This window comes from Triticum dicoccoides, chromosome 1B (genome assembly GCF_002162155.2).
Source record: "Triticum dicoccoides isolate Atlit2015 ecotype Zavitan chromosome 1B, WEW_v2.0, whole genome shotgun sequence".
Classification (NCBI taxonomy): Eukaryota; Viridiplantae; Streptophyta; class Magnoliopsida; order Poales; family Poaceae; genus Triticum; species Triticum dicoccoides.
The window spans coordinates 619,583,483-619,596,560 of NC_041381.1; the positions used below are offsets into that span (position 1 = coordinate 619,583,483).

General features: G+C 41.5%; 1 protein-coding gene across 1 annotated transcript; it reads right to left on the minus strand.

Moving 5' to 3' along the window:
- Nucleotides 1-11,388: 11,388 nt before the first annotated feature.
- On the minus strand, nucleotides 11,389-13,033 carry LOC119310280. The gene is made up of 2 exons (XM_037586082.1): nucleotides 12,520-13,033; nucleotides 11,389-11,616 (listed from the first exon to the last, which is right to left on the minus strand). Exons 1-2 carry the CDS (start codon nucleotides 12,719-12,721, stop codon nucleotides 11,411-11,413), a joined length of 408 nt encoding a protein of 135 aa, XP_037441979.1. The 5' UTR covers nucleotides 12,722-13,033; the 3' UTR covers nucleotides 11,389-11,410.
- Nucleotides 13,034-13,078: the final 45 nt, after the last annotated feature.

Here is a 13,078-nt window from a genome sequence, read left to right on the forward strand (position 1 = left end):
CAGGGAGGAAGAGGAAGAAGGTGGATGGAGGGAATGAAGGAAATATGCCCTAGAGGCAATAATAAAGTTATTATTTATTTCCTTATTTAAAGATAAATGTTTATTATTCATGCTAGAATTGTATTAACCGGAAATATGATACATGTGTGAATACATAGACAAACATATAGTCACTAGTATGCCTCTACTTGACTAGCTCATTAATCAAACATGGTTATGTTTCCTAACCATAGACATGTGTTGTCATTTTATTAATGGGATCACATCATTAGGTGAATGATGTGATTGACATGACCCATTCCGTTAGCCTAGCACTTGATCGTTTAGTATGTTGCTATTGCTTTCTTCATGACTTATACATGTTCCTGTAACTATGAGATTATGCAACTCCCGTTTACCGGAGGAATACTTTGGGTGCTACCAAACGTCACAATGTAACTGGGTGATTATAAAGGAGTACTACAGGTGTCTCCAAAGGTACATGTTGAGTTGGCGTATTTCGAGATTAGGTTTTGTAACTCCGATTGTCGGAGAGGTATCTCTGGGCCCTCTCGGTAATGCACATCATTATAAGCCTTGCAAGCAATGTGACCAAATGAGTTGGTTACGGGATGATGCATTACGGAACGAGTAAAGAGACTTGCTGGTAACGAGATTGAACTAGGCATTGGATATCGACGATCAAATCTTGGGCAAGTAACATACCGATGACAAAGGGAACAACGTATGTTGTTATGCGGTTTGACCGATAAAGATCTTCGTAGAATATGTAGGAACCAATATGGACATCCAGGTTCCGCTATTGGTTATTGACCGAGAATAGTTCTAGGTCATGTCTATATAGTTCTCGAACCCGTAGGGTCCGCACGCTTAACGTTACGATGACAGTTTTATTATGAGTTTATAAGTTTTGATGTACCGAAGTTTGTTCGGAGTCCCAGACGTGATCATGGACGTAACGAGGAGTCTCGAAATGGTCGAGACATAAAGATCGATATATTGGAAGCCTATATTTGGACATCGGAATCGTTCCGGGTGAAATCGGCATTTTACCGGAGTACCGGGAGGTTACCGGAACCCCCCGGGGGGTTATTGGGCCTACATGGGCCTCGAGGGAGAAGAGGGAAGGAGGCAGGAAGGGGCCGCGCGCCCCTCCCCTTCCTAGTCCGAATAGGACAAGGGAAGGGGGGCGGCGCCCCCCCCCTTCCCTCCCCTCTTCCTCCTCTTTCCCCCCCTTCTCCTATTCCAACTAGGAAAGAAGGGAGTCCTACTCCCGGTGGGAGTAGGACTCCCCCCTTGGCGTGCCCTCCTTGGCCGGCCGCCTCCTCCCCCCTGGCTCCTTTATATACGGGGACAGGGGGCACCCCATGACACACAAGTTGATCTACGGATCGTTCCTTAGCCGTGTGCGGTGCCCCCCTCCACCATATTCCACCTCGGTCATATCGTCACAGAGTTTAGGCGAAGCCCTGGGCCGGTAGAGCATCATCATCATCACCACGCCGTCGTGCTGACGGAACTCATCCCCGAAGCTTTGCTGGATCGGAGCCCGGGGATCGTCATCGCGCTGAACGTGTGCTAAACTCGGAGGTGCCGTATGTTCGGTACTTGGATCGGTCGGATCGTGAAGACGTACGACTACATCAACCGCGTTATCATAACGCTTCCTCTTACGGTCTACGAGGGTACGTGGACAACACTCTCCCCTCTCGTTGCTATGCCATCACCATGATCTTGCGTGTACGTAGGAATTTTTTTTGAAATTACTACGTTCCCCAACAGTGGCATCCGAGCCTAGGTTTTATGCGTTGATGTTATATGCACGAGTAGAACACAAGTGAGTTGTGGGTGATACAAGTCATACTGCTTACCAGCATGTCATACTTTGGTTCGGCGGTATTGTGAGATGAAGCGGCCCGGACCGACATTACGCGTACGCTTACGCGAGACTGGTTTCACCGTTACGAGCACTTGTGCTTAAAGGTGGCTGGCGGGTGTCTGTCTCTCTCACTTTAGCTGAATCGAGTGTGGCTATGCCCGGTCCTTGCGAAGGTTAAAACAGCACTAACTTGACGAACTATCGTTGTGGTTTTGATGCGTAGGTAAGAACAGTTCTTGCTCAGCCCGTAGCAGCCACGTAAAATTTGCAACAACAAAGTAGAGGACGTCTAACTTGTTTTTGCAGGGCATGTTGTGATGTGATATGGTCAAGACGTGATGAGATATAAGTTGTTGTATGAGATGATCATGTTTTGTTGAAGTTATCGGCAACTGGCAGAAGGCCTATGGTTGTCTCTTTGTTGCATAAGATGCGAGTGCCAAATAATTGCTTTACTTTATCACTATGCGATAGCAATAGTTGCAAGAGCAATAGTTGGCGAGACGACCATGTGACGACACATTGATATAGATCAAGATGATGAAGAACATGGTGTCGTGCCGGTAACGATAGAGATCATGACAGTACTTTGGAGATGGAGATCAAAAGGCGCAAGATGATCATGGCCATATCATGTCACATATTTTGATTGCATATGATGTTTATCTTTTATACATCTTATTTGCTTAGTTTGACGGTAGCTTTTTAAAATGATCTCTCACTAATTATCAAGAAGTGTTCTCCCTAAGTATGCACCGTTGCGAAAGTTCTTCATGCTGAGACACCACGTGATGATCGGGTGTGATAGGCTCTACGTTCAAATACAACGGGTGCAAAACAGTTGCACACGCGGAATACTCAGGTTAAACTTGACGAGCCTAGCATATACAGATATGGCCTCGGAACACGGAGACCGAAAGGTCGAGCGTGAATCATATACTAGATATGATCAACATAGTGATGTTCACCATTGAAAACTACTCCATCTCACGTGATGATCGGACATGGTTTAGTTGATTTGGATCACGTGATCACTTAGATGACTAGAGAGATGTCTGTCTAAGTGGGAGTTCTTAAGTAATATGATTAGTTGAACTTAAATTTATCATGAACTTAGTCCTAGTAGTATTTTGCAAATTATGTTGTAGATCAATAGCTTGCGTTGTTGCTTTCATATGTTTATTTTGATATGTTCCTAGAGAAAATTATGTTGAAAAATATTAGTAGCAATGATGCGGATTGGATCCGTGATCGGAGGTTTATCCTCATTGCTGCACAGAAGAATTATGTCCTTAATGCACCGCTAGGTGACAGACCTATTGCAGGAGCAGATGCAGACGTTATGAACGTTTGGCTAGCTCAATATGATGACTACTTGATAGTTTAGAGCACCATGCTTAACGACTTAGAATCGGGACTTCAAAGACGTTTTGAACGTCATGGACCATATGAGATGTTCCAGGAGTTGAAGTTAATATTTCCAGCAAATACCCGAGTTGAGAGATAGGAAGTCTCCAACAAGTTCTATAGCTAAAAGATGGAGGAGAATCGCTCAACTAGTGAGCATGTGCTCAGATTGTCTGGGTACTACAATCGCTTGAATCAAGTGGGAGTTAATCTTCCAGATAAGATAGTGATTGACAGAATTCTCTAGTCACCATCACTAAGTTACTAGAACTTCGTGATGAACTATAGTATGCAAGGGATGACGTAAACGATTCCTGAGCTCTTCATGATGTTGAAATCGACGAAGGTAGAAATCAAGAAAGAGCATCAAGTGTTGATGATTGATAAAGATCACTAGTTTCAAAAAACGGGCAAAGGGAAAGAAAGGGAAACTTCAAGTAGAATGGCAAACAAGTTGTCACTCCCGTGAAGAAGACCAAAGCCTGAAACTGAGTGCTTACACTGCAAAGGGAATGGTCACTAGAAGCAGAAATGCCCTGAATATTTGGTGGATAAGAAGGATGGCAAAGTGAACAAGGGTATATTTGATATACAGGTTATTGATGTGTACCTTACTAGTGTCTATAGTAGCCCCTGAGTATTTGATACTTGTTCGGTTGCTAAGATTAGTAACTCGAAACAGGAGTTACATAATAAACAGAGACTAGTTGAGGGGAAGTGACGATGAGTGTTGGAAATAGTTCTAAGATTGATATGATCATCATCACACACTCCCTATATTTTCGAGATTAGTGTTAAACCTAAATAAATGTTATTTAGCGTTTGCGTTGAGCATGAATATGATTTGATCATGTTTATTGCGATACGGTTATTCATTTGAAGTTAAAGAATAATTGTTATTCTGTTTACATGAATAAGACCTTCGATGGTTATACACCCAATGAAAATAGTTTGTTGGATCTCGATCGTAGTGATACACATATTCATAATATTGATGCCAAAAGATGCAAAGTTAATAATGATAGTGCAACTTATTTGTGGCACTGCCATTTGGGTCATATCGGTGTAAAGCGCGTGAAGAAACTCCATAAAGATGGATTTTTGGAATCACTTGGTTATGAATCATTTGATGCTTGCGAACCGTGCCTTTTGGGCAACATGACTAAAACTCCGTTCTCCGGAACAATGGAACGAGCTACTGACTTATTGAAAATAATACATACCGATGTATGCGATCCAATGAGTGTTGATGCTCGTGGCAAGTATCGTTATTTTCTGACTTTCACAAGATGATTTGAGCAGATATGGGTATCTCTACTTGATGAAACATAAGTCTGAAATAGTTGAAAGGTTCAAAGAATTTCAGAGTGAAGTAGAAAATCATCGTAACAAAAAAAATAGAGTTTCTGCGATCTGATTGCGGAGACAAATATTTGAGTTACGGGTTTGGTCTTCAATTAAAACAATGTGGAATAGTTTCACAGCTCACACCACCTGGAACACCACAACGTTATGGTGTGTCTGAATGTCGTAACCGCACTTTATTGGATATGGTGCGATCTATGATGTCTCTTACTGATTTACCACTATTGTTTTGGGGTTATGCATTAGAGATAGCTGCATTCACGTTAAAAGGGCACCATCTAAGTCCGTTGAGACGACACAGTATGAACTGTGGTTTGGCAAGAAACCAAAGTTGTCATTTCTTAAAGTTTGGGGTTGCGATGCTTATGTGAAAAAATTTCATCCTGATAAGCTCAAACCCAAATCGGAGAAATGTGTCTCCATAGGATACCCAAAGGAGAAAGTTGGGTACACCTTCTATCACAGATCCGAAGGCAAGACATTCGTTGCTAAGAATGGATCCTTTCCAGAGAAGGAGTTTCTCTCGAAAGAAGTGAGTGGGAGGAAAGTAGAACTTGATAAGGTAATTGTACCTTCTCCCTTATTGGAAAGTAGTTCATCACAGAAATCTGCTCCTGTGACTACTACACCAATTAGTGAGGAAGCTAATGATGATGATCATGTAACTTCAGATCAAGTTACTACCGAATCTCGTAGGTAAACCAAGTAAGATCCGCACCAGAGTGGTACGGCAATCCTGTTCTGGAAGTCATGCTACTAGATCATGATGAACCTACGAACTATGAAGAAGCGATGGTGAGCCCAGATTCCGCAAAATAGCTTGAGGCCATGAAATCTGAGATGGGATCCATGTATGAGAACAAAGTATGGACTTTGGTTGACTTGCCCGATGATCGGCAAGCCATTGAGATTAAATGGATTTTTAAGAGGAAGACAGACGCTGATAGTAGTGTTACTATCTACAAAGCTAGACTTGTCGAAAAAGGTTTTTGACAAAGTTCAAGGTGTTGACTACGATGAGATTTTCTCACTCGTATCGATGCTTAAAGTCTGTCTGAATCATGTTAGCAATTGCCGCATCTTATGAAATCTGGCAAATGGATAACAACACTGTAATCCTTAATGGATTTATTAAAAAAGAGTTGTATATGATGCAGCCAGAAGGTTTTGTCAATCCTAAAGGTGTTAACAAATTGTGCAAGCTCCAGCGATCCATCTATGGACTGGTGCAAGCATCTCGGAGTTGTAATATATGCTTTGATGAGTTGATCAAAGCATATGGTTTTATACAGACTTTTGAAGAAGCATGTATTTACAAGAAAGTGAGTGGGAGCTCTGTAGCATTTCTAATATTATATGTGGATGACATATTGTTAATTGGAAATGATATGGAAATTCTGGATAGCATGAAAGGATACTTGAATAAGAGTTTTTCAAAGCAAGACCTCGGTGAAGCTACTTACACATTGAGCATCAAGATCTATATAGATAGATCAAGACGCTTGATAAGATTTTTCAATGAGTACATACCTTGATAAATTTTTGAAATAGTTCAAAATGGAATAGTCAAAGAAGGAGTTCTTGCCTGTGTTACAAGGTGTGAAGTTGAGTAAGACTCAAGACCCGACCATTGCAGAAAATAGAAAGAGAATGAAAAGTCATTCCCTATGCCTCAGTCATAGGTTCTATAAAGTATGCTATGCTGTGAACCAGACCTATTGTATACCTTGCTCTGTGTTTGGCAAAGGAATACAATTTTGATCTAATAAGTAGATCACTGGACATGGGTCAAGAATATCCTTAGTGAGGACTAAGGAAATGTTTCTCGATTATGGAGGTGATAAAAGAGCCCATCGTTAAAGTTACAATGATGCAAGCTTTTACACCAATCCAGATGACTCTAAGTCTCAATCTGGATACATATTGAAAGTGGGAGCAATTAGCTAGAGTAGCTCCGTGCAAAGCATTGTGGACATAGAATATTTGCGAAATACATACGACTCTGAATATGACAGACTCGTTGACTAAGCTTCTCTCACGAGCAAAACATGATCATACCTTAGTACTCTTTTGGGTGTTAATCACATAGCGATGTGAACTAGATTATTGACTCTAGTAAACCCTTTGGGTGTTGATCACATGATGATGTGAACTATGGGTATTAATCACATGCAGATGTGAATATTGGTGTTAAATCACATAGCGATGTGAACTAGATTATTGACTCTAGTGCAAGTGGGAGACTGAAGGAAATATGCCCTAGAGGCAATAATAAAGTTATTATTTATTTCCTTATTTCATGATAAATGTTTATTATTCATGCTAGAATTGTATTAACCGGAAATATGATACATGTGTGAATACATAGACAAACATATAGTCACTAGTATGCCTCTACTTGACTAGCTCATTAATCAAAGATGGTTATGTTTCCTAACCATAGACATGTGTTGTCATTTGATTAATGGGATCACATCATTAGGAGAATGATGTGATTGACATGACCCATTCCGTTAGCCTAGCACTTGATCGTTTAGTATGTTGCTATTGCTTTCTTCATGACTTATACATGTTCCTGTAACTATGATATTATGCAACTCCCGTTTACCGGAGGAACACATTGGGTGCTACCAAACGTCACAACGTAACTGGGTGATTATAAAGGAGTACTACAGGTGTCTCCAAAGGTACATGTTGAGTTGGCGTATTTCGAGATTAGGTTTTGTTACTCCGATTGTCGGAGAGGTATCTCTGGGCCCTCTCGGTAATGCACATCATTATAAGCCTTGCAAGCAATGTGACCAAATGAGTTGGTTACGGGATGATGCATTACGGAACAAGTAAAGAGACTTGCCGGTAACGAGATTGAACTAGGCATTGGATACCGACGATCAAATCTCGGGCAAGTAACATACCGATGACAAAGGGAACAACGTATGTTGTTATGCGATTTGACCGATAAAGATCTTCGTAGAATATGTAGGAACCAATATGGGCATCCAGGTTCAGCTATTGGTTGTTGAGCGAGAATAGTTCTAGGTCATGTCTACATAGTTCTCGAACCCGTAGGGTCCGCACGCTTAACGTTACGATGACAGTTTTATTATGAGTTTATAAGTTTTGATGTACCGAAGTTTGTTCGGAGTCCCAGATGTGATCACAGACATAACGAGGAGTCTCGAAATGGTCGAGACATAAAGATTGATATATTGGAAGCCTATATTTGGACATCGGAATCGTTCCGGGTGAAATCGGCATTTTACCGGAGTACCGGGAGGTTACCGGAACCCCCCGGGGGGTTATTGGGCCTACATGGACCTCGAGGGAGAAGAGGGAAGGAGGCAGGAAGGGGCCGCGCGCCCCTCCCCTTCCTAGTACGAATAGGACAAGGGAAGGGGGGCGGCGCCCCCCTTTCCTTCCCCTCTTCCTCCTCTTTCCCCCCCTTCTCCTATTCCAACTAGGAAAGAAGGGAGTCCTACTCCTGGTGGGAGTAGGACTCCCCCCTTGGCGTGCCCTCCTTGGCTGGCCGCCTCCTCCCCCCTGGCTCCTTTATATACGGGGGCAGGGGGCACCCCATGACACACAAGTTGATCTACGGATCGTTCCTTAGCCGTGTGCGGTGCCCCCCTCCATAATATTCCACCTCGGTCATATCGTCGCGGAGTTTAGGCGAAGCCCTGCGCCGGTAGAGCATCATCATCGTCACCATGCCGTCGTGCTGACGGAACTCATCCCCGAAGCTTTGCTGGATCGGAGCACGGGGATCATCATCGAGCTGAACGTGTGCTGAACTCGGAGGTGCCGTACGTTCAGTACTTGGATCGGTCGGATCGTGAAGACGTACGACTACCTCAACCGCGTTATCATAACGCTTCCGCTTATGGTCTACGAGGGTACGTGGACAACACTCTCCCCTCTCGTTGCTATGCCATCACCATGATCTTGCGTGTACGTAGGAATTTTTTTGAAATTACTACGTTCCCCAACAGGAAAAAGTGAGACACGAGAAGAGGAGGAAGTGAGATGGAAGAAGGGCATCGAAGGGTTGTGGCAAAGTAGTGAACCACCACGGATAACGATAACAATGATGGTGGTCACTGCCTCACTGGCAGCTTGGTCGTATGCCTATAGTAAGAGCGACGACGCTGCAATTTGACGGTACAAAATAAGACAATTAATGGTGGTGGTAGCACTGTTGTAGGCATAGGGAAGGGGACTGGGCCAGTTATAAAAAAGATGGTGAGGATGTATAGGTGGGGGCAATAAAGAGTACAACAAGGCGGGAGTGGTGCGGGATAGAGGGGCGGGCAATAACGAGGAAGGGGCAGGAGGAAGAAGGAAATGGTCAAGGGAGAACGCTGGATTGCACCTAAAGCTTACACACGAGCGATCATACCTTAGCCTCATCCTATAAAACATTCAAATGATTATTGCTTAGTCGACATAGAAATACATTTTCCCAGTCGGTTATGGTAGATGTTACACGATATTTTTTTCATCTCATTTTACTGTCATGAATACCAAAGTCTAATCAGATGCCTCTCTTAGTCGCTGACCACCTAGGAAATAAAAAAAAAGATATTTTTTGTTTTAGAAACTGATAAAACAAAATAGTCAATCAAAAGGGTCCTCGTCCCTCGAGAAGTTTTCCCCCTTCATGAGCACATCGCAACAACCATTAGAATGAAAGCAAACACGTTTTCCACAATTTTTAGACAAGACTGGAACATAAACTAGAAACCTCCAGCACACGCCCGGAAAACGAAACCAGTTACAGGAAAGTTTCACTCGTCCAACACCAGAAGTTTTGCTTACTTTGTCATGAGAGAAAACGGAAACAACATATCCAAATTGCCTCTTCTAGCTAGCAATCTTGAGCGCCTTGTAGCAACATGCTCGACCTATTGAGTTGCATTCCTCAAAATTACAAGCCTATATCGACTACATCATTACTCGTCTGTGTACCTCTCTAGATTTAAAAGATACTCCAAATAGATTTCACGGGAGAATGGACATTGTTAGCACAATATTCAGGTAATTTCCAAGAATATCAAACGTTTACCTATCAATTATATTATAACAAAAGACGACAAAGTCATCATGTGATTCAACATAGGCTTAAATATCTAAACTGTTGATTATAAATTTAATGATCAAACTTGAAATTAATATGTATACAACACACAAGTCAAATCGAGGTTGCTATAGGTACAAATTAAATGGAACAAAAATTTGCAACAAGGGAGAATAACTAGCTCGGAACAATAATACATATTGCTCATTCATTCAGAAATAGGTGGCAACTAACACTGTCTCAAATCAAACTTTTCTAAACTTTGCTAATAATATGTAAAAGCACTTAGACTGCATAAGTAAATCTTTTCTTCATCAAGTTTGGATTGCATACCATGTGTTCCACATGGTAGTGCACAAGTAAATCAATATTACTTTTCAAATCATAGAATCTAATATTTGTACCTACTAAATAGTTTCACGGAAACATATTCATAAAAAATTACTTCCTAAGTTTTGTACCAGAGAACATGTTAAAATCCAAAATGACTAGCACTAGATATAAAGAAGAAAGGATAATTGAATGGATGATATTATATATACCTTCTAAGTTCTAACCCTCTTATGAGTTCTGAGCACAATCTCTGTGAGGCGCTTCTCCCATGCGATCTTCTTAATCTCACTTTCTATGAATGTCCCATCACGGCTGCTGGTGTGGCCACTCCAAGGTTGATGGTGTCTGCTTCCAGCACATGATACTCCCCATCCCAGACTAGGAGCAGGCATCCGCGGGTTGCTTTGATAAAGAAATGACTGCTTCTGTAGCCAGTTCAATGAGCTAAAGGGATGTGTGAAAGTAGTCACAACCACCTCTAACATCAATGACAATGATTGTCGACACAAATAGCTTAGGCAGATACCTAATAAGGCCACACTCGGGATCGATGTAATTTAACCAGAGGTGTTTAACTCAGATGTTTATCTTACAGACAACTATGCAATTTCCTTCCAGAAACAAAACAACGGGCCGAGACGGTTATTTTATATAGGGATATTTTAAAGGAAAACGATAACCCAAACAAGGATTAAGAGTTTTAATGATCCGACTTGACACTGCAGGTTGAGAGAGTGGTGGTGGTGGCAAAACTAGTGAAGGGGGCTAGGGCGGTTAGCTAGAGACAATATGGCGAGCTAAGACGGAGAGGAGGGGACAGCAAATAGGACAACAAAGCGGGAGTGATGGGGAGAGAAGAGCAGGCGGCAACTGGTAAGGGTCCGGATGACGAAGACAACCGGTCGGGGGAGAATAAGGGATTCCTTAAAGCTTACACGCAAGTGGTTACGCCCTAGATTCGGTTTATAAAACATTCAAATGATTGGCTCAATCGACATAAAAATGTATTTTTCACATTCACTTATGCTAGCTTTGTGAGATGAAGTGTTTTTTGTCCTGTTTTTTCTTCCATGAATCCTGAAGCCTAATCAGATTGTTCTCGGCTATGACTTATAAATAGTTGTTTCTCTAGCACCAACCACCTAAGAAATTAGAGTATCAATAAATCATTTGTCTCAATTGAAGAAGTAGCAACAGTCCAAAAATTTACTTTTGAAAACTGATGACACGAAATAGTTGTTCAAGAGGGTTCTCCTCCCCCTGGGCACATCGCGACAACAACTACAAAGAAAGCAAACACTTATTCCGTAACATCTTGATAAGAGTGGAACAAAAACTAAAAATATATGTTATTACATGCCCAGAAAATAGAGCCAACATGTAAAGTTTCTCTCCAGATGCGTGAAGTTTTTCTTCCTCGTCACAGCAAAATAAAGCATCATCTTCCACTTGACTCTTCTAAGCCAGCAAACCTGACCAACCCCGCTGAGCTGTATTTCTCGTAATCGAAAACCCACATCATTACTAATTTGTGCACCTTTTTCGGTTTTGAAGGATACTGCAAATATATTTCACAAATGCATGCGCATTAGTTAGCAGTCTTCGGGGTATTTTGCAAGAATCAAACTTCTATCTATTATAGTATTATATTACTAAAAAATATAAACAAGTCACCACATGCATCCACATAGATAACAAGTCACCACATATTGTTTCAAGGAGAAAATGACACATGGGTAAATAAAATTGAAATGATATCATATGTGCGTTATTTTCCACAGAAATGTTTTTAATTAATATAAGTTTGAGTATTATGTTGAAGTATTAACTCTAAAAAATGCAAGTACGACACAGTGACGAGATATATTTTTCGGCTAAATTCTTAGAGAACAAAAAAGAAAAATAATTATTTTGAGGGAGACACCCAATGACTCCAAACATGGTAATATATATAGGAAACTAGACATTATGATAATTTACTATATATCTTCTACATGGTATTTCGTGTGTCACTTTGTTCGACCTTCATATTATGACACTACCAATATCCATAACAAAAAGAATCATAATGCACTGACGGTAAAAAAAATCTACAAAGTTCAACTCAAGCCATGTTGATATATAGCTACAAATTAGATGGAACAGAAGTTTGCAACAAAGGGAAAATAACATATGACGCCACTCATTCGGAAACATATGACACATGACAATGTCTAAAATCAAACTTTTCAACTTTTGCTATTGATATGTTAGAAACATTTTTTTTGTCAGAAATATGTACAAAACACAAGTAAAAATCAATATTACTTTTTTCCATCATGGAATTTTCTAATAGTACCACATAGACATATTCATAAAAAAGTAACTTTCCATGTTTTCTACGCAGAACGTGTTAAAATCTAAAAGGACTAGCACTAGATAGAAAGAAGAAAGGACAAATCAATGGATGATATACATGTACCTTCTGACCCTCTTAGGATTTGTCTGCACAATCTCAGCCAGACGCTTCTCCCCGGTGATCTTCTTGGTCTCACTTTCTGTGAATGACCCATAGGCAAAGTCCTCCACAAGGGGATCACTGGGGTCATTCTCGAACCTGCGGCTGCTGGTGATACCATTCCAAGGGTGATGGCTGCTGCTTTCCAGCACCCGATCCTCCCCATCCCGGCACGGCGGAAGGCTTCAGCAGGTTGCTTTGATAAATGAATCGCTGGTTCTGCATCCAGCTCGATGAGCTACCGCTGTTGAAGGCATTCGTCCCCAGCTGTGAGGTCATCGAGGTCTAGTCGACGGCTTATGTCTTCACCATAGGGTAACCAGGGCCGGAGAGCGAGCTGGATATCACCGGTACCGGTCCTGGTAGGACGGTATTCATTGCGGGCGGCGACCGATACATGGGTTCCTCCTTCACCATAGATTGCAGAAGTAAATCTCAAATCATACTTTTCTAACCTTTCCTATTAACTAGATGACTCGTTGCGCCAATGGCACAAAGGCCAAGAGGGAGCCAAGTATTGTGA